The sequence below is a fragment of the Lolium perenne genome, chromosome 5 (assembly GCF_019359855.2).
Source record: "Lolium perenne isolate Kyuss_39 chromosome 5, Kyuss_2.0, whole genome shotgun sequence".
NCBI lineage: Eukaryota > Viridiplantae > Streptophyta > Magnoliopsida > Poales > Poaceae > Lolium > Lolium perenne.
Window position 1 is genome coordinate 261,702,477 of NC_067248.2, and position 18,644 is coordinate 261,721,120.

General features: G+C 42.4%; 2 protein-coding genes across 3 annotated transcripts; one reads left to right on the plus strand and one right to left on the minus strand.

Annotated features, from left to right (window-relative positions):
* Positions 1–8,796: 8,796 nt before the first annotated feature.
* LOC127302906 (exosome complex component csl4) lies at positions 8,797–11,355 on the plus strand. Of its 2 annotated transcripts, none has more exons than XM_051333629.2 (7): positions 8,797–9,027; positions 9,126–9,203; positions 9,689–9,777; positions 9,953–10,037; positions 10,215–10,296; positions 10,475–10,590; positions 11,163–11,355. In XM_051333629.2, exons 1-6 carry the CDS (start codon positions 8,842–8,844, stop codon positions 10,561–10,563), a joined length of 609 nt encoding a protein of 202 aa, XP_051189589.1. In that variant the 5' UTR covers positions 8,797–8,841; the 3' UTR covers positions 10,564–10,590; positions 11,163–11,355. The 2 variants fall into 2 exon arrangements, with proteins under 2 accessions (XP_051189589.1, XP_051189590.1); XM_051333630.2 differs by having other exon boundaries at positions 9,129–9,203.
* Positions 11,356–11,553: 198 nt separating this feature from the next.
* On the minus strand, positions 11,554–15,549 carry LOC127304399 (carboxyl-terminal-processing peptidase 2, chloroplastic). Its single transcript, XM_051335089.1, has 12 exons — positions 15,048–15,549; positions 14,755–14,907; positions 14,006–14,088; positions 13,708–13,916; positions 13,450–13,518; positions 13,233–13,348; positions 13,051–13,126; positions 12,935–12,976; positions 12,488–12,596; positions 12,230–12,327; positions 12,055–12,148; positions 11,554–11,974 (listed from the first exon to the last, which is right to left on the minus strand). The coding sequence occupies exons 1-12, from the start codon at positions 15,547–15,549 to the stop codon at positions 11,846–11,848; spliced, it is 1,680 nt and encodes a 559-aa protein (XP_051191049.1). The 3' UTR covers positions 11,554–11,845.
* Positions 15,550–18,644: the final 3,095 nt, after the last annotated feature.

Here is an 18,644-nt window from a genome sequence, read left to right on the forward strand (position 1 = left end):
CATTTTTTCTGGTTTTTCCAAATTCCAAAATGATCTCTAAGCATCGCTAACCCTTCAGTGTGTTACCCTACGGTTCGGGAATACTCAGACATGACTGAGATGTCTATCCGGTCAATGATCAATAGCGAGACCGGGATGTCCATAATGAAACATGTGAATTCCACGAAGAAATATCATTGTTTGAACCATTACATTGAGTTCTATTTCCTTTGTTACTTTGATACCCGCACTTGTCCGAGATATGATCTTCGGTATCATCATACCTAATTCGATCTCGTTACTGACAAGGCTATTTAACTCGATCCCGTGATATGATCTATTCTCATGACCTAGTCATACGTTGCGTAGCTTAATATGTGTAATCTCAGTGAGTAGGCTCAGAGTATCTATCTGTTACGCGGATGAACAAATCCTTATATTGACACATATGACTCAGCCTACCCCTTCGGAATACCTTACGGTGTGACGGTTGATGCACTCAAAGCATCTTTCGGTGATAGGGATTAAATATGATCTCACAGTCTAAGGATTAGGTCACTACGCTTTAATAATTATCTTAAACGGTGAACTTTGTCACTGCATTTCAATATTTATATATTGGGTATGTCCATCATATCATTCACCCAACAATATAATCTCATTGTCAATTGGCATAAATATCCATGACCGGGAAACCTCGATCATCGAATGACCACAATGAGCTAGTTCGCATATGTACTTACTAGGAACTCTGATTTGTCTACATATCACACATGTACCAATATTTACGATTGATAAAGTTATAGCATGGCATAAAACTTATTACTAACTATTGAGATATAACAATAAACATTCTTTATTATTTTCCTCTATGGTACTATGTCCAACACATTGCACTGGGTGTTATCCAAATGGGTGCTTACAAAAATAAGTATAGACCATCATGCCCTCTAATACGAAGGGGTATGAAACAATCTCGGTCGCTGATGTGTTTGAGTTTGGGAGAGGGGGTGCACTAAAGCAAAAATGTCAACAAAATGGGTGTTGATTTTATTCCAAAACTTTCAATTATCTCGTAGATTTGGGTGACATGCACCGATTTTGTGATGATATAGGCTTTTGATAAGTATAATGCATGAGTGTAGACCTTGTTAAGACTTCCTATTGCCTCAAATAAAGATCGGTAAATACCCAAGATCATGGAGGATGCCACGCCGCCAACTACCTCGCTCATATCTCCTTAATATAATATTAATATCCAAATTTCTTTTAATTTTTAATGTGCCACTTGGTTGTTGGAGGTGACTATATCAGAGGATCAGAGTATGTCAATCTTAGGATGGGTGAACATAAAGATAAGTATTGGTATTATTGTATTTGGATCGAATATTAGGTACGAGTTGAATTATGTTTGGACTTAGAGTTGTATTATATGTGGATAGGATACGATTAGTATTGGAGTCAGACACTTTAGATATAAACTCGTATATAACATGAGGGGTACCACACGATGTAACACATGACGACTTGATAGCAACATGCACGCGGGGAGAGAAAGGTGTTGGGGTATCAACGGAGGAACGTCCTACTCATGCCTAGAAAGTAGGCAAGTTCACCGAACCTCATTAAGAAATCTTCATATTGACATCATGATGTAGTTGCTCGGTCCTTGGTACATCAATTCTACAGCTACGCCAATAATATTTACGGAAGAACTCTTTGTGCTTTTCGACAAATAATTATTTCCCTTCGTCCACATTTCTGTTGCGCATAATTTTGTACATTTTTTTAGAAATGTGCAAAGTCTTATTTTGATCATTTTTAGATTAGTGAGGTGTTTGCACATTTTTTACGAAATGTGTTTAGTTTTGAATAAAACAAGTGAAAATAATACTCGCTCCACCTGGGTTATAAAGCATCAATGATAGCATTGATGCTTAGTTTGAATCACTGATTAGACAAGAATGTTCAGAAAAAATTTAGACATAATACATTTAACTAGTACTGACCAATATATAATAAATCATGTAAGTACCTACATCTACAAGGAGGTGCTTGCGTTGGAAGAGGTGAAATTAGATATATATGTTTAATAATGATGTGCTAAAATTCTCTTACTATATATCTTAGCTATAGTATGATTCCTTCGTGCCTAGTTGCCTACAGGATGACGATGAGGAATAGGCCAAACGAATTTTGCCGACCTAATGGGGTATAAATTATCATATATAGCGTCAACATGAGAGGAAAAGTTGTTCAGCGAATCTACTAGCAAGTGTAGCGACGTTTTGCTACATGACAAATTTCCATTGTAATTGAAGAAGCGTGTATTTTTCATTAAAATTCTATAATACATATTAAGGTTTTTTATATATTCAGTAGGCACTTTTCACACGTGTAGATTCCGGTGTAGACAGTCTATGTATATAAAAAGCAGCAAAGTCTTGCTGATTGACCGACTCTCTAGCTCCACCTGGATTTATGTAGCTTTATTGAAGCCTTGAAGTACTTTATTAAATATGGTGGCTCGAGAACTTGGTGTGCAGCTGTTGTCGTGACGTGACATAAATTATCTAGGTTCATTGCAAAATATATAAAAACGTACGTTGTTGGTTCAAATTCAAGCTTCGGTCGTAAATTACATGTTGAGTGTTGGCTTCAGTATCAACGGAAATAGCACGGATTAGGATAAGATCCATTTCATCGTAGAAACTGTATCTCATGTCAGTCATAGCATCCTCCCGCGAGCCCTCCCATGTTCTTTGTTAGCATCATGCAGCATGCTTAATTTCTCACCCATGGTTAAGTCAGCTGGCGGAGAATGTCATGGAAGCCGAGATCTAGGGACTAGCAATGATGATTCTACTCTTCGTAGCGATGATGAATTTGGCCGATAGCTTGGTGATTTGTGATTTGTAGCAGTTGCTTCGAAAGTTGGGGCTATAACACAGGAGCAATTCAAATTCCTATCTTTTAGGGTTAAAATCCAAGGTTTAGCCTTAATTGGTTGTGTCTGGCAATGACCTTGTTCAAGGCATTGTTTTTTGGGAGCGATGACTTTTCATCAGAGTGAAAAACTAAGATCTATGATCGAGCGACGATGGCTCTTTTGTGTTGTTTCCTTCTTGGAGGAGTCGCTTTTGGAGGAGCTGGACTTCTGATGCTATCTAGATGGTGTTAGTACTGCTGCTTGAAAGAATAGATCTTCTTCTTTTTTGTTATGTAGATCTGTATTGTCGCTTGAACAATGAGTTGTTGCACAGGTTGGGTGTAATTGGTATCTTCGTAATATTAATATATGATCTTAATAAAAAAATAGCATCCTAATTACATTGACTTCTCTCGCGAAAAAGAATTATATTTAATGCATTGCCATCCCTCCCATGGTTTAGATTTTATACTCCCTAGGAGTTAGTTTTTCGTGCATAGAGATTTTTTTACGTGCCATTGGTTACCAGGAAAAGAATCGCGTCTGTCCTTTGTTCCCATTTTACACTTTTCATTTCAATTTTTCAAGAAATGATCTCCATTTGGATGAAATTGTACAATGACCAAAGTACATATATATGTTAAGAAATTTTATGTGCATGCCATATGTTTTATTTAATCTCGCTAACAATTCTTGGGAGTGTGAATAATTGCATGATTTTTGTACTCAGTTTCCTCCTAAAAATATATTCAACGGGAAATGCTGCAGAAATTAAAATCATACTTGCAAATCTCGAAATAACTAGATTTAATGTTAGATATTATTTTGGAGAAAGTTTTTAGGTCTTTATTGGGCTGTCATAATTGCATGCAGAAATGCAACGGTGGTACCACAGGTGGGCCATACTGGACCGTGGCTCCCACCCCTTCATTTTTTCCATGAAGATCTAGTATCATCCGTTTAGCAAACTATTTAAAACAGCTTATATTACGAAACATAGTTATAACTATTTTGCTTGTTTTAGTCCCATTTTGGCATTTTGCTGACCGACCAGGCCCGTCATTTCATTTGATGCACGCTCCATCATTGATTGCATTTGAGTTTTGTAGCAACCGAATCCCTTATGATTTCTTTCCTTTTGGCTATATTTAGATTAAATGAATGATTGCTACCAAAATTAAAAGAATTGGATTCTTATGGCTCAATAATACCCTACGAAGTTGAACACCTAAGTCGGTCTCTTTTAAGATTAGGTTACGTCGGATCAAGACACTTTTTCTACGTTATATCCAAACGACTCTTTATGTTGGACAGTACTACGTACGTAGGAGTAGTTTCCTATGTTTTGCACTCGCAAACCTGTCGGATTGTTCTGTTTCTATTATTCGTTTGTTTTCTAAATCCTGCAAATCAAAGCGGCCCACCCAAACATTTCTTCCACTTTGCAAGGTTACTACTGTAGTAGAAATTTCGTAATCACAAAACCACAACCGTCAGAGTTTTATTGTGAATACGAAGACGAATTCGGCAATCGGATTCAGGTTTTTATCACGTTCACGTAACGCACATGTCATACGAATATATACGTTGGCTGTCATAATTTGACCCTCGATGGTAAAAAGTAAAAACACGGCATTGTTTTTTTAACAAACGAAGGAAGTATACTCGCGGTTCACAGGCCGCGAAGGAGCGCAGATGCATAGAAATGCTGTAGATCGAGGAGAGAATCCGAGGCCGGATGCCCGATCGACAGCGTTCGTGCGGCACGCCGGCGACCGTCCGAGGGGGACGGGTCGACGGGACGACGACGACATGTACAGCGACCTCGATCGCGCTCGCGCTCAGGCGGCAACTTTCCACGTACGTCCGCCTAGCTAAGCCAAGCTAGCTACTAGCCACGCGACAGCTGCATCAGGTCGCCCGCTACCCTCCATCCATCCGAAATCTATCCACATCGATCCATTGTGGGATGCCAATTACGCTCGAGAGATCTTCGATCGCCTGAAACTTGGTGAAAATCCAGTCGAGAGTCAAGCCCCGTCCTCAATGTCAATCGATCCCAAAAGGGAGAAAAATCAAAAGGCGAATCCACTGTGCATGAATGCATTAGCTAGCTAAGAGCATCTCCAGCCGCGTCCCCCAAACCGTCCCCCAAAGTGCGCCGGATTGAGCGTTTGGGGGACGTGTTTTGTTCGTGCCGCCTTTGGGGGACGTCGCTCTCCAGCCGCGTCCCCCAAACGCCGCCCCCAAACATTTGAAATACTTTTTTTGGCATTTTTATTTCAATTTCCACAAACTAATACATAATTGGGAACGTGGTTTTCCACAAACTAATACATAATTGGGAACGTGGTTTTCCACAAACTAATACATAGTTTGAACCGTCGTGGACACAAATATAAAATTTTGCAAAGAAACTAAACCTAACTAGGCCGTGCATCGAAGGTTTCCTGTGTTCGCTGCTAAGAAAGAACACTCGAGGGCACACCCAGTCACCTAAACTGGAAAATCCAGCGGGAGGATGGTGCCCTTGTTGGTTCTATCGATGAGGCGAACAGGCAGAAACCTATGTGCACGTGTTCGCTGCGAAGACAGAACACTCAGTCGTAGATCACGTCGACGATCCACCGGTAGTAGCCGCACGCAGCCTCCCGCAGATGCATCGTGCGCGGGCGATCGTCGCCGGCGACGTAGTCGGCGAAGGAGTCCGGCAGCCTCTGGATGCCGCGCGGGTCGCCCTTGAGGACGAGGACGAACTCGAACCGCACGTCCGGCTCCACGTCCATCTCCGACGATGATGAAGCCGGCGGCGTGGAAGGCGACGGCGAGCGTTCAGCTCTGCCGCGGCCACGACCACGACCACGGCCGCGAGGTCGGCCTCCGCCTCTACCGGACATAGCGTCGAGTCTTGTTGAGATGGTGGCGGCTAGGGTTTGGGAGGGAGGCGCTAGGGTTTGTGTGTGAGAGGGACGATGAGAGGCGGCCCTTTTATAGACCGGAGGAAGGCGGGGGAGCGGTGGCGCGCATTAACGCCGGCACGCAGAGCTAGGCGCGACGGGACGCGTCGCTGCCGGAACTGCACCGTCGCTGCGGGAAATGCACCGTCGCTGCGTCGCTGCGGGAACTGCACCGCCAATAACTTCCGTCGCGAGGTAGGCGACGGTTAGGTTAAAAATTTATTGTGCCGCTGACGAGTCGGCCCCGCCACTCCCCGCCTCGCTTTTCGTTGTGTCCGGCGTCCCCGGTGCGTCCCCTGTGGGTCGGGGATGGGCTCGGGGCGCCGGACACCGTATGGGGGCGCGCCAGACAAAAATGGCCTTTGGGGGACGCGACTGAAACGGTTTTTTTTGTCCGGTGCGTCCCAAATCGTTTTGGGGGACGCTTTGGGGGACGCGGCTGGAGATGCTCTAACCTTTTAGAAGAAGCTTTTAGAAGAAGATGCGTACGATGGATGGATCGATGCCACAAAGTGATCCGTCCATCAATCGCTTCCGTTCTGCCGCCCGTACATGCTCTGCTCGAGTCAAGTAGTGCTGATAACCAAGCTAGCTAGCTACTAATACCAGCAAGAGCACGATTCGACCCGGCGACCGTGACCTCGTTCGTCGTTTCTACCACCGGCCTGGGGTCCATGGACGAAGGGAGGTTTTGGTTGCTATTCAGGCAGGTGCGGCGTGCCCGTTTAAAGGCCCGGCTCTACTGTCGCAGTGACATGCTCACATGCATACATGCATGGCATACGTCCTACGTTCCTGCGCGTGTTTGTTTGTTTGTAGGGCCTTGTTAGCCTCCATCCGACTTGTAATTCCGGATAGCTACCTCGTCGTCCTTGATTCGGCTGCCATACTGTTGGTATTGGAAGAAGATCAAGTTCAGCCCCAAGGCTACTACTGCTTGCGGTATGTGGTATATTGTGGCAAGCAAGGGAATGCACCCCATTTCTACCGGCCGGATCCGGCTGCCATACTGTTGGTATTGTAGGAAGATCGAGTTCAGCCCCAAGGCTACTACTGCTTTTGGTATGTGGTATTGTGGATGTCAATTTTTTTTTTTTTGTTATCCTTCGAGATGATCATTTGTTATGTGTGGTTGGGTGTGGCTTCCTCCCCCATTGTATCCTTATGTGGGTGATTTTATGAAAATGAAAAAGTTCAGGTGAGGGCCTTTGGCCCTTCCCGGTGACAACTAAAAAAATATCATATGTTATGTCATCTAGTTTTAGGGCTTCTTTGATTCATAATATTTAAATAAGAATTGTGCAGGATTTAGATCGTATGAAAATTTTCCTACACTAATTGTTTGATTCATAGGAACATATCCTATAGGAAATAATCCTATAGGAATCTTGTAGTGCAAATCCTATAGGAATAAAACATTAGGTCATACCTCATGGAAAATTTTCTTTGGCACAATCAAACACAACTCATCTTTCTATAGGATTCAAGTAGACATGACATTTTAATCCTATGTTTTTTCTATTCCTATGATTTTCCTATCTTATGAATCTTAGGAGCCCTTAATGAAAATTAAAAAACATGAATTTCGTTTTTTTTTTTTTTGCAAAATAGCACTAAGCTCACTCCTTGTGATCATTGTGAATCGAATAAGGGAAAATATGCATGGACTTCTGTGGTTTAGGGAAGTAAGGATACCAAAATTAATTTAATTCTGGGAATCACAAGCTGTGAAGCCATATTATCAGAAAATGGTTTCGATTGAGGGAAATTGTAAAATCAGATTGCAGATACCTGAACTTAGTACCATTTATACATGCCACGCAAAGAAGTGCTAACTCTCCATCTACAAGTCTGACTCTACTATCTATCGGAACTCTAGAATCTCATGCATCACTCGCCATGTTGAATGGACAAGGGTCGGTGGGATAGGGACAAACATGTAGTGAAGTAAATGGATGGGACAGAAGCTGAATAACTGAGATGTTGGAAGTTCCCCGAAAAGGATATTTGAAGGGGGCAGTAATATGGGTTGGATAATTCAAGATCCAAGTGGTGGCTTCCCCATGTCCTGGCCTCACAACATTTCCCCATATTTTTTTGGGTGTGGGTAGAGTGGTCCTCGTGGGCTTCGTTAACTTTTACGAGGGAAGTGGCGGGATCATCTGCAGGAAGTAGCTTTTGATAAACTGGACCATTCGAGCCTATGTGGAGAGACAGGTGTCCACGGTGTAGCGTTGACCATGCCCTTAAGCCGCCTCAAAGGTAATAAATGTAGAAAAAATGAGAAAATGTGAGTGAAGTAATAATCATGTGAGTGCTCGGGGCCAGATTACATAGCTCAATGTATCAATGTCAGAGTAGGTGCCTTGACATCAAGTTCAATTGTTCTACAGTTCATACTCGCAGAAAAGTTATCATGTGATGTGCCTTCAGATTATCAAGCGCCATGGCAACGTTGACTCCATCTTTCCATTGGTTCTCGATTTTTCAATTGTTCTATGTGGCAACGCTGACTCCATCTTCCCGTTGATTCTCGATTTTCAACACCATTCCTACATAAGTTTGTTAGGAATCCATCCAGTTCCACCGAGAAAAATACACACCCCTGAGTTATGTATGTTCCTCTAAAGGCGACGTGGGTCGGCTATTCAATACAGCTCGTCAAATCCCATCAGTTGGAAATATAACAAGTCAAGACCCGAAAGCACATGTATTGCCGAGACGGAGGAAAAATACCCAAATTCATGTTCACTAGGAATCTAGGTGGCTGGTTTGTGCATCCATAGTTTTACATGGAAATGCAGAAATCGTAGAAATAAACCAGAGATTATACATCAAGAAAATTGGGGCTAATTTCAAAGAACTTATTGGGCCGTATGGGCTCAAAGCCACTGCCTGTATTTAGCCCACAAGAGCCGAGACAGACGGGACAGGCAAAACCCTCTCTCCTCGCGTTCCCCCAACCCCAAACTCCCAATGGCAGCCACGGCGATGGAGCACGACGGCGGCGGCGGCGCAGAGGTGGTCACCCCGGGCGAGCTCCTCGGGGCCTCCTCCTCCCTCGCGGCCGGGCGCGGCGCCTACGCCGACGGCCACTCCGTGCGCGCGTCGGTCACCGGCCGTCGCCGAATCCTGCCCCCCACTCCCGGCTCCTCCGACCAGGTAGGCCGGCCTTAGCTAGGGTTTCTGGAGTTGCTCCTCCCGTTCCTCGCGCTGCTGCTTCTGATGGTGTACTGTATGCGGTTGGTTTGATTTGGTAGCAGAGGTCCACGGTGGAGGTTGTCGGGCACAAGGCGCACGGAGCCGTCCCGCAGCCGGGAAGCGTCGTCATTGCCCGTGTAAGATCTCTTTCTCTGGGAGAACCCTCGATTGGGGCTTCTTTTCATTCGCCGAATCCGTTAGTGCCCGCGTACCCATCGAATGATTGGAGCTGTCTGAAATCATGCTTCGTGTTAGTATGGCTGCTGCGCTCACTGCATATGTGGTTTGCAGTCAACTTATTTTTTGTCAACTCTTGGAACACTAGAACTTAACCGCATTCCTGGTGTGAGTGAATAGACGTCCACAGAGAAACATACATTTTTTCTTGTTCAGGTTGGCACTTGGTTGGTGATGCATGTGCTTGGATCACATTAGGCTTAAGAATCTCACCTTGTAGTGTTGAGCCTAAGGAATAAACAAATTCAAATAGCTGCTTTCTCTTGAACAAACATTTGGTACTATTTATGATTCTTCTGCTTGTACCATGTCCTTATTGACATCTGGAGATGACTTTGTCAAATAAACAAGGGATGTGTGTGGCTCAAAGCTGTTACTGTTGCAGGTGACGAAGGTTATGGCTAGGATGGCTTCTGCAGATATTATGTGTGTTGACTCAAAGGCTGTCAAGGAAAAGTTCACTGGCATGATAAGGTATCAGCTGTTTTTCACAAAAAAAATTTTTGCTGTTATGCTGCCATTTGGCTTCGTGTTTTGCTTTGGGTTCATTGTGAACCTGTGTTTAGAGTCAGATGCTTTTATTACATCACTTTCGTTGTAGATCGAGTATTACAGGAAAATTGCTCATGCCATGCTCTTCCGTTTGTAGGCAACAAGATGTTCGTGCAACTGAGATTGATAAGGTGGATATGTACCAGTCATATCGACCGGGCGACATTGTCAGAGCTCTGGTTGTATCCTTCAGGGGAATATCATGTCCCTATTTGATTTCTCCAGCTCTCATGCAGCTGCATGTTTCAAGTTACTATATTTATAGACATTGTTCATTTTATTACTTAGCAGTGAACTTCTAGTCTTGCCAAAATACTATATATTTTTTATCAGATTGCAAACCTTAAATCACGCTGAAGCTTTCTCTTGGTGATGCGAGGGCCTACTACCTTTCAACTGCCAAGAATGAACTTGGAGTCGTTTCTGCCCAAAGTATAGCTGGTAAGCTTTATCTTGATACTCAAATTACTCAGCATTGAAACAAAATTTTCAGCATTAATTCTCTGATGCAAGGATGCATTGTGCAATAAGTGTGGAAATATTATGATTTTTATGCATATTGTACGATCAAGCAGAATTTTACATTTGTACTAAGGCTGCTACCCTTGTTTTGCTCTAGGTGGTACTCTGGTACCAACAAGTTGGACTGAGATGCAGTGTGAGTTGACTGGCCAAATTGAGCAAAGAAAAGTTGCAAAAGTGGAATAGATCCCGTTACTTTGCCTTGATAGGAAGGTAAATTTGTTGGTTACAGAATTGTTTCTCATTTGGCCAAAGCCTCAGACTTCTCCTGTTATGTTTCTCATTTGGCCAAAGCCTCAGACTTCTCCTGTTATGTACTCCCTCTGTTCCTTGATATAAGATGTTCTGGCAAGCTAATTTAGCTTGCCAAAACGTCTTATATGAGGGAACAGAGGAAGTACTTGATTATATACCATTATGGTCTTCTACCCTGTGATGTCTTGAAATCCTATCGTGTCTACTGTTAGCCTAGTCCCTAGTATATAACTTATGGTCTAATGTACACTCTGTTCTGCACACTGATGAAGCCATTGATTACCAGCTGTCCAAAATTTTGAATGTTTAGTTATCCAGTGTATGTTTGATAAAGCAATTGATTACTGTCCTACCTCACTATTGATCAGCTGTTACATGTTTTACTGGTTCCCTCCTCTATCCACTGTACATATGCTTCCAAATGTTCATCACATGTCATGTATCCTACCCTCCATTTGTTTCCCCTGCCTGTGAAGTGACTTAAAGTTCGTCGGTATTCTCACAAAATTGTCCTTGTTCTTTCTTCGCAGGTTATGATGATGCTACCTGGGATATGCCTGATCAACGACGCTGAGTCCTATCGGGATGTGATCATTGCTGCTGGATTTAGCTCATTAAACTTACTATTGTGGCAGAATCTCATGTAGGCTTTTGAGTCTGAACTTTCATGTGTATCGTGTAATACAGTTATGCTTCTGGAATGTAATTTAGGTGTTGATACAAGACTGACGTTCCAGTGCGCTGAGGCTTGGAAAAAGTTGTTTTTTTTTGTTTGCATCACAAACGTTCAATTCTCTCCCTTTTTAAATAGTCTAAGACAATAGATTGACTTCGGAAAAAATGTCATTGGATTTTTCTTGCAAACTCTACAGGTGCTGGTATATACAGTTTTACCAACAAAGTGAAATAGAATTGACTCTGTACAGTTAACAGTTTTCTCCTTGGAGACACACCATTAGTTTACAACAAAAAGAATTTGATCAGCAACGCACCCCAAATTAGAGAAACGCCTATATGAACAAAAACGCACCCAACTACCAGAAGCCCAAAATGTGGAGAGCACAGCTGCTCATTGCAACGTGATCAGGTATGATCTCGCGAACAGGCGTGCGGCGTTAAGGTTGCAAGGAGAAGCAGGGTTCTTGAGGCAGCTGCAGAAGCCATCTTTGTCAGTTGGGAACGACACACAGCTGCTCATTGCAATGTGATTAGGTCATGATCTCGCGAACAGCCGTGCAGCGTTAAGGTTGCAAGGAGAAGCAGGGTCCTTGAGGCAGCTGCAAAAGCCATCTTCGTCGGTTGGGAACGACGCAGGCAATGGGCGATCAGGAATCACACCAACCTTGTACCAACAAACAAGAGCTTCAGGTTCAGGCCAACAGTGTCTGATATCTACTGTGACAGTTCAATGCAATTGCTTACCTTATCGATGTCCGTATGAGCAGGTGTTTCATAGCGTGCCACTGTCACGGCTAACCCTGAGCCATCAGAAAGCGCAAACACTGACTGGATCTTTCTGGAAGTTTGCAGGTAAGTGATGTGAGAAACTAAGCATGCAAAATCAGAACTAACAACATGATGGGATGCCACTGGGTACCCTTTTCCATATGTTGGTTCCCCATAGACAACTGCTCTCTTGTTGTCTTTTAGTGCTCCAGCAAGGATTTCGCTTGCGCTTGCGGTTCCTTTGTTTACCTGGTAACGAGCTGAGACTTGAGAGAAGTGGCTACTTGTGATGTACAACGTTATATTTATTATTGATCAGAAAATACATAATGCCAATATCAAAAAGAAGAGACTGATATCAGATGGATCAATTTCTCATTGCGTTGTTGTAAGCAAAGATAGTTCATACCAGGACAACTAGAGGTTCTGATGCAGCAATCGTGGTAGCTCCATCTGCTTCATAAATGTCACGGACACCACGGCTATCACATATATATACAATGACACCCTTGTCCATCCTAACAAAGCAAGAGTAATGCGAAACTTCACTCAAATTAACAGACAATTTAGTATGAATAAACAGAATTAAGTAAGAAAGTAGTTTGAAATTCAGAATTGCTACATACTGTGAGAACATAAAGAACGACAAACAAAGTCCCAGTTTTCATGAGTCCAACAGGCATCACTCACTCAAGGTGTACAACTAGAATCCACCAAAGAAATGTACCATACTTCATCAATCAGTAGTTTAGTTTTCATATTCCAGTTTATAATACAATTAACAAACTACTCACGTAGATCACCAAGAGAGACGTAGACAAAAACCCATGTATTGAAATATGGTGAAACTGCTTACCAAATCTTCGCAATTTCAATCCCTTCAGGAAAAAGACCACCGCTGCATCAAACACAACATGTGAATTTTTCAATAGAATGAGGTGAAAAGGCACTCCGAATTCAGCAGGTAAGAACCTGTTATTCCGCAGATCCAACACAAAGGCCTTTACATTGTTGTCCCTTAATTTCTTAATAGCTTCCTTAACAGATCCTGGAATAGGATAAAATAAGTGGCATGATCAGCAGAGCTTGACATCTGAAAAACGATACAATGATTGAGAAAGAAATTATAATATTCAGCCAGAGCCAGCTCAAACCTGCAGCATTTTGGTTAAACGTTGTTAGTTTGATGTAACCGATCTTTGAACTGTCCTCTGAACCTGGAATCTCACACATCCTTGACCTTACTGGGTTTAAAGTATATCTTTCTCTCCTGGCATATATCAAAGAGGATGAATCTCTTTATAGCCTTAAGTAAGCAAATTGAATCTTTACTCTGAAGGAACTACAAAAGGATGGTGCACATGAATTTACTTCAAAACAACATGTCTAGTATCAGCTCCACTGCGAATGGTCAAATTTATCGAGCTTCCTTCAGGACCCCTAGCAAGAAATCAAAACAAGATTATCAGCCTTAAAATATTAGAACACAACACTGAAGTAGAGACTAGAAGAGTAGAAAGTGTCAAAGAAGAACCCAGCAAATATATGCAACTCTGAACCACAATAGAGGACCATCATTTCACTAATACTGTTTTTTTTTATCATACACCGATGATAGCTAGGTCTTACTGTAAGCGATCTGCTGCGTCATATATGTCCATGTCTTGCGCGCTTCTGTCGTCAATCGCCAAAATAACGTCTCCAGAGATGATGCCAGCCTTTTCGGCAGGACCCCCTGGGGCTGCTGACATCACAGACAGTCCTGCAGGTGATCCATTGAGCGCCAGTGGGTAGCCAATGGATAAACCTACACCCGTGAGGGCACCTTGCGTGCCAGACTTACTTCAGAGAAGGTAATGGCATGCATCAGAATGCAGTTTATAATATGCCAACGAAGCAGTAACCGAAGTTTGTGCGAGCACCATACCCGCAAACTCTTGAACTTCTCGGGTTCCAAGAAACGAGTGAACGGGTCATCCAAGGTTGAGAGCATTTTCTTTATTGCTGCATCTGAAATACAACGCGAGGACAGCAAATTTAGTATCGTAGTGCAAGAACTGTAAAAGAACACGACACCTCTCATTTTTGTACAAGCCATTGGTCTATTTAAGTGGTTTGTTTATTATGGTTCTAGCATAATTTCAGATTCATCCAAAGTGTCATATCATGTGGCTCTACTTTCTAGAATATAAAGAGACAACAGACAAGTGATGACTTGCAGGAGTTATTTCGCTAAGAAGATTGTATAGATAGCAAGCAGACTTGTACATCACCACGAACAATTGGAGAGTCTAATAAACACGAGAAATGATTAGGGTGCAAGGTTGAAAGCATTTTTTGAGTGGCAAGAAAATCTGATCACATAGTGCAAGAACGATAAGAAACACGGAATTTCTCATTTTTATACCAAACAGTGGCCTACTTAACTTGCGTATTATGGTTCTGAACTGACTTCAGATTCGACCAAAGGTGCTACCGTGTAATAACTGTACTTGATCCAATTATCGAATGTGGTTTTCTAGTCTAGAATACAAAGAGACAACTGACAAGTGATGCCTTGCAGAAGTTATTTTGTTAGGCAGATAGACAGAAGTATTGGTAGCGATCATAATTGTATACACAGGGCAGGAGTAATTCAAAAGTCTAAATTGCAAAAGGGACCAACTAGAACCATACATGTCTCCTCCCGGGAATTCATCGGCTCTTCGCGGAGAGCGCGCTCTCGGTACCTGAACCAGCTCTGCCCGTTGAAGGACTTGTCGTAGTAGGCACGGTCGACCGCCCGCCACGCCTCGAGGAAAATCAAGTTCTCCTCCGTGAGCGCAGACGCTTGAACCATGCAATCCATTTAACAGAAAATTCAGAACAGAGCGTGACGGAGAAAAAATAAAAAATCTGAACCGAAATTTTGTTTCCAAGCTGTTGATTGATTGATTGAACTTTATCGAAAAAAGCTGTTGACTGGTTACATGGAGGCGGGGCTCTGTAGTAGGCGGGCGCGGAGAGGGACATGGCGAGCACCACCCCGACGATCGCGCGGCGGCCGAACCCTGCGGCGGAGGCGTCCGCCTCCACCGGGCTCGCTCGCGCCACCGTGCATAGCCGGACCCGGTCGATCTGTCTGAACCGGAGCTCGAATTCGCCCCCCGCCCGACCGTGCAGCTGTCGCCGGAGCACGAGGGAGGAAACGTGCGGAGGGAAGGACGGGCGGGAAGGGGCCGCCGGGGGGCGGCGCATTGGGAGCAGCATGGAGCGGCGGCGGCCGTGTGGCGGGAGGAGCAGCGCGCGGGAGAGGGTGGAGGTGAGCTCGAGGAGAACAGAGCGAGAGTGTGTGGCGGAGGAGACAAGGTTTTTTTCAGGGGAGGAGCTGGTTCTTTTCTGTGGCCCAGAAATGTTTGTAAAATAAGTGGGCCTTGGATAAGGTTGAGCCTTTCTGTCTGTAGGCCCATTTATGTAAAGCCATCTTTGCATTGTAGAAATCACATTTTTTTCATTGGTTGTCCTTGGTGCTACACAAAGTTCCATTGATTGGACTTATATGCCTCACTTCCATAGCAATTTAAACATCCACTCAAATCTTGTGATTCTAGCAATATGTTGGAGGCAAATTGGGGAACCTAGTTCTCATACTCGACAAAAGTATCTGGGCTGGATCAAAGGCAAATAATTCGGATTATTTATGGTCACTCAAGAAATTATCATAGGACACAGGAAAGTAAGTATGTTGCAAAATCATGGAATTGACATCAGTATAAAACTAATTTGTTTTCAAGAAAATAAAAGTATTCCCCATTAAATAGATTGATTGTGGATAATAATTTTGTATTTTTCCATGTTAGACCTTGTTAGAGAGTTTATCTTTCTCTTTCATCATTGATTAGACGAAATCTAAATTCCAGTCCTGAAGATTTTAGGATTAACTTTAACTAAGTGGTATGTTCACTGTCACGGTATCTAAACATTGCTCACATCTTTGAGAATTCGAAACATAATAGCATCCAAATGGGGTTTTGGTGTCTTGTATTAATCTCAAGGAGGCCCATGATGTACACATTTTTCACTTGACTTACAAATTTTCAGTTGGACACACCAGCTATTGCACTGAGACACATAGACCAGTGCAACAAATATGCTCTCATCCAAGTCATGGAGATATGCAACCTATACAAGGCTTGACTTGAACTTCGTTCTCCTGATATTTCCTGAAAAAATCACGTGTACAAACCAAATAGATCCCTTGATGTGATAGCCCACCAGCTACATGCTCTAGATGCCTGGACCTACTAGAGGGTTGCATCTCAGCATCTATCCCTCACTAGTATGCAAGAAAAGGTTGGTCGCTGGAACAATGCATGCAACCAAACACGCTTCAAGCATCTGTTCAACCTGATACCTCCCCATACACAAATACCCCACAAGGGGGATTGTACATTTACATTCCCGTCATTCGATGATTTTGGCACATGTATGTCGCCATACAATGTGTGCTCTCCCTCTAATGACTAAGACTATGAGTGATACATTGATCCCAACCTTTGGCCTAGCCTCACTATAAATAACAAGCCATGTATCTCCTCCACCATAGCATGCAACACCAACAAACAAAACAATTCACTGTGTAGCTCCCTTTATCTGGTGGTCCTTCTCAGGGCATGTCTTGACTACTCCATCAACTTCTCAACTGGAAGTACATACAAGTGCTCGATGATCCACACATATGCTTGGAAAATAACATGCAAATTCATGAAAAATATCAAATAGAATATTCTCTTTTCTTAGATTCCTACCTCTCGAGTGATCGAATGGTAGCCATTATCCAAACCACCACCATGCATGAATCCTTCGATGTTATATTTAAATTCTTAGCACACCTCTAAGTTATATGCGATATTCTAACATGTTCAAGTGTAGATACTTCCCATGCCCAAGCATCCAAAAGGGAAATGTAATAATGTTTTTCCTGTAGCCGTGAAAGTGAATTATATCACATACATACATTGGATTAGTTGTGCAAGTAATAGTGCTCGGAGATAACTTACCAACCTTTCTGTCAAAATATAATTAAATTCACTTTGTTGATTCCACTCGTTAGCCAAACCGATTGTCCGGTGGTCATCGATCCACCTTCTCGCAAGAGAATCAAGCAGTGACCAAGTAGAGATAATGCGATGTTGTGGCTAGGTTTTGATTTGTGTCTAGACCGACAAAATTAACAAATAACCATCACCATCATCTGCTTTATTTGTCTGGGCTCGACAAAGAGTGAAGCTCAGTTGCGTCTCTCTCGTTGTGTGTAAAACCATCAGGGCATCGATGGGGTTTAGAATTTAGAGGCCTACTCGTATAATTAACATTTGTTTCATGGCTTTGAAGAAAATTTTCTTTCGCCATGGTACTTTTTCGATGGAACGCAGATACGGTTTTGGGAGGACATTTGGCTAGACAACAACCAAAAAATATGATGCAAGGATGCAAAGGTTTGAGCTCTCTCCGAATGATACGATCGATTTACTCACTCAAGAACCCTCTTGCTATTATGAACACTATTTTATAAACCGGTTTCCCAACTAAACCACGAGACTAGTAAGAAAAACTCCTATCAAGAGAAAATCTTAGCCTTGCATATTTCACTTGAACTCGATGATGATGGTCTTGATCGCAACAAGATGGAACGTCTTTTTTGATTGTGCTTGCTTGATGAAGTCTTGCGAATTGCTCTCCCATACTCCACTATGGGAGAGCTTCTTCTTCGGTGCATCTTCAATATCCATGAACACCATATGAATGGCAAGCTTAACGGATATGATATCTTCGAGTTGGCTCAACTTGCACATCATTTCTTCTTATTGCAACCTTGAAGCCAACATATGGTTCAAGCATTGCCCATGAATAGCTCGTATAAATATAACTCAATGCAGATATTAGTCCAGAGAAATTGTCAGTAATTACCAAAACTACACATGGGGGCTCCATGCTCTTTCAAGGAGGCATGTAATACTAAATTATACTATTAGCCACTATAATATTATCCATCACTTCTAAGTTATTATGATTAGGTCGATGTTACGTAAGTTTATGTAAATATTATTAGATAATTATACACTAGAAACTTCTATTAAGATATGTGTAGACCATATATGCCTTAGAGATGTTTACCATATTATGTATACAAAAAATGGTTTGTGTAGTTGCCAAAAAATATTTGATGAAAAAATAATATTACATAATTCATTTTAAGTTTGATATAGTGCAGGTTTTTTCTTACTATGTAAATTAGAATTACAAGACAAATAACACAACAAATAATATTTATTAGCTTTGTTATGTGCTTAACTATGCCATTGAGTAATGAACAAATACTTGTTAAGAATGCAACAAGCTAAAATAAGCTCAAAATAAGTGTAAAACTTTAGTACAAATTATATTTTTGTTTTAGTCAAATATATGATGAAGATACTCTCCTAGCTAGTCTTGGTCACGTGACTTTATCAATGCACGTGCTACTCCAAGCCTCAGATCTTATTGCATCTCAGCATCTGTCCCTCACTAGTATGCAAGCAAAGGTT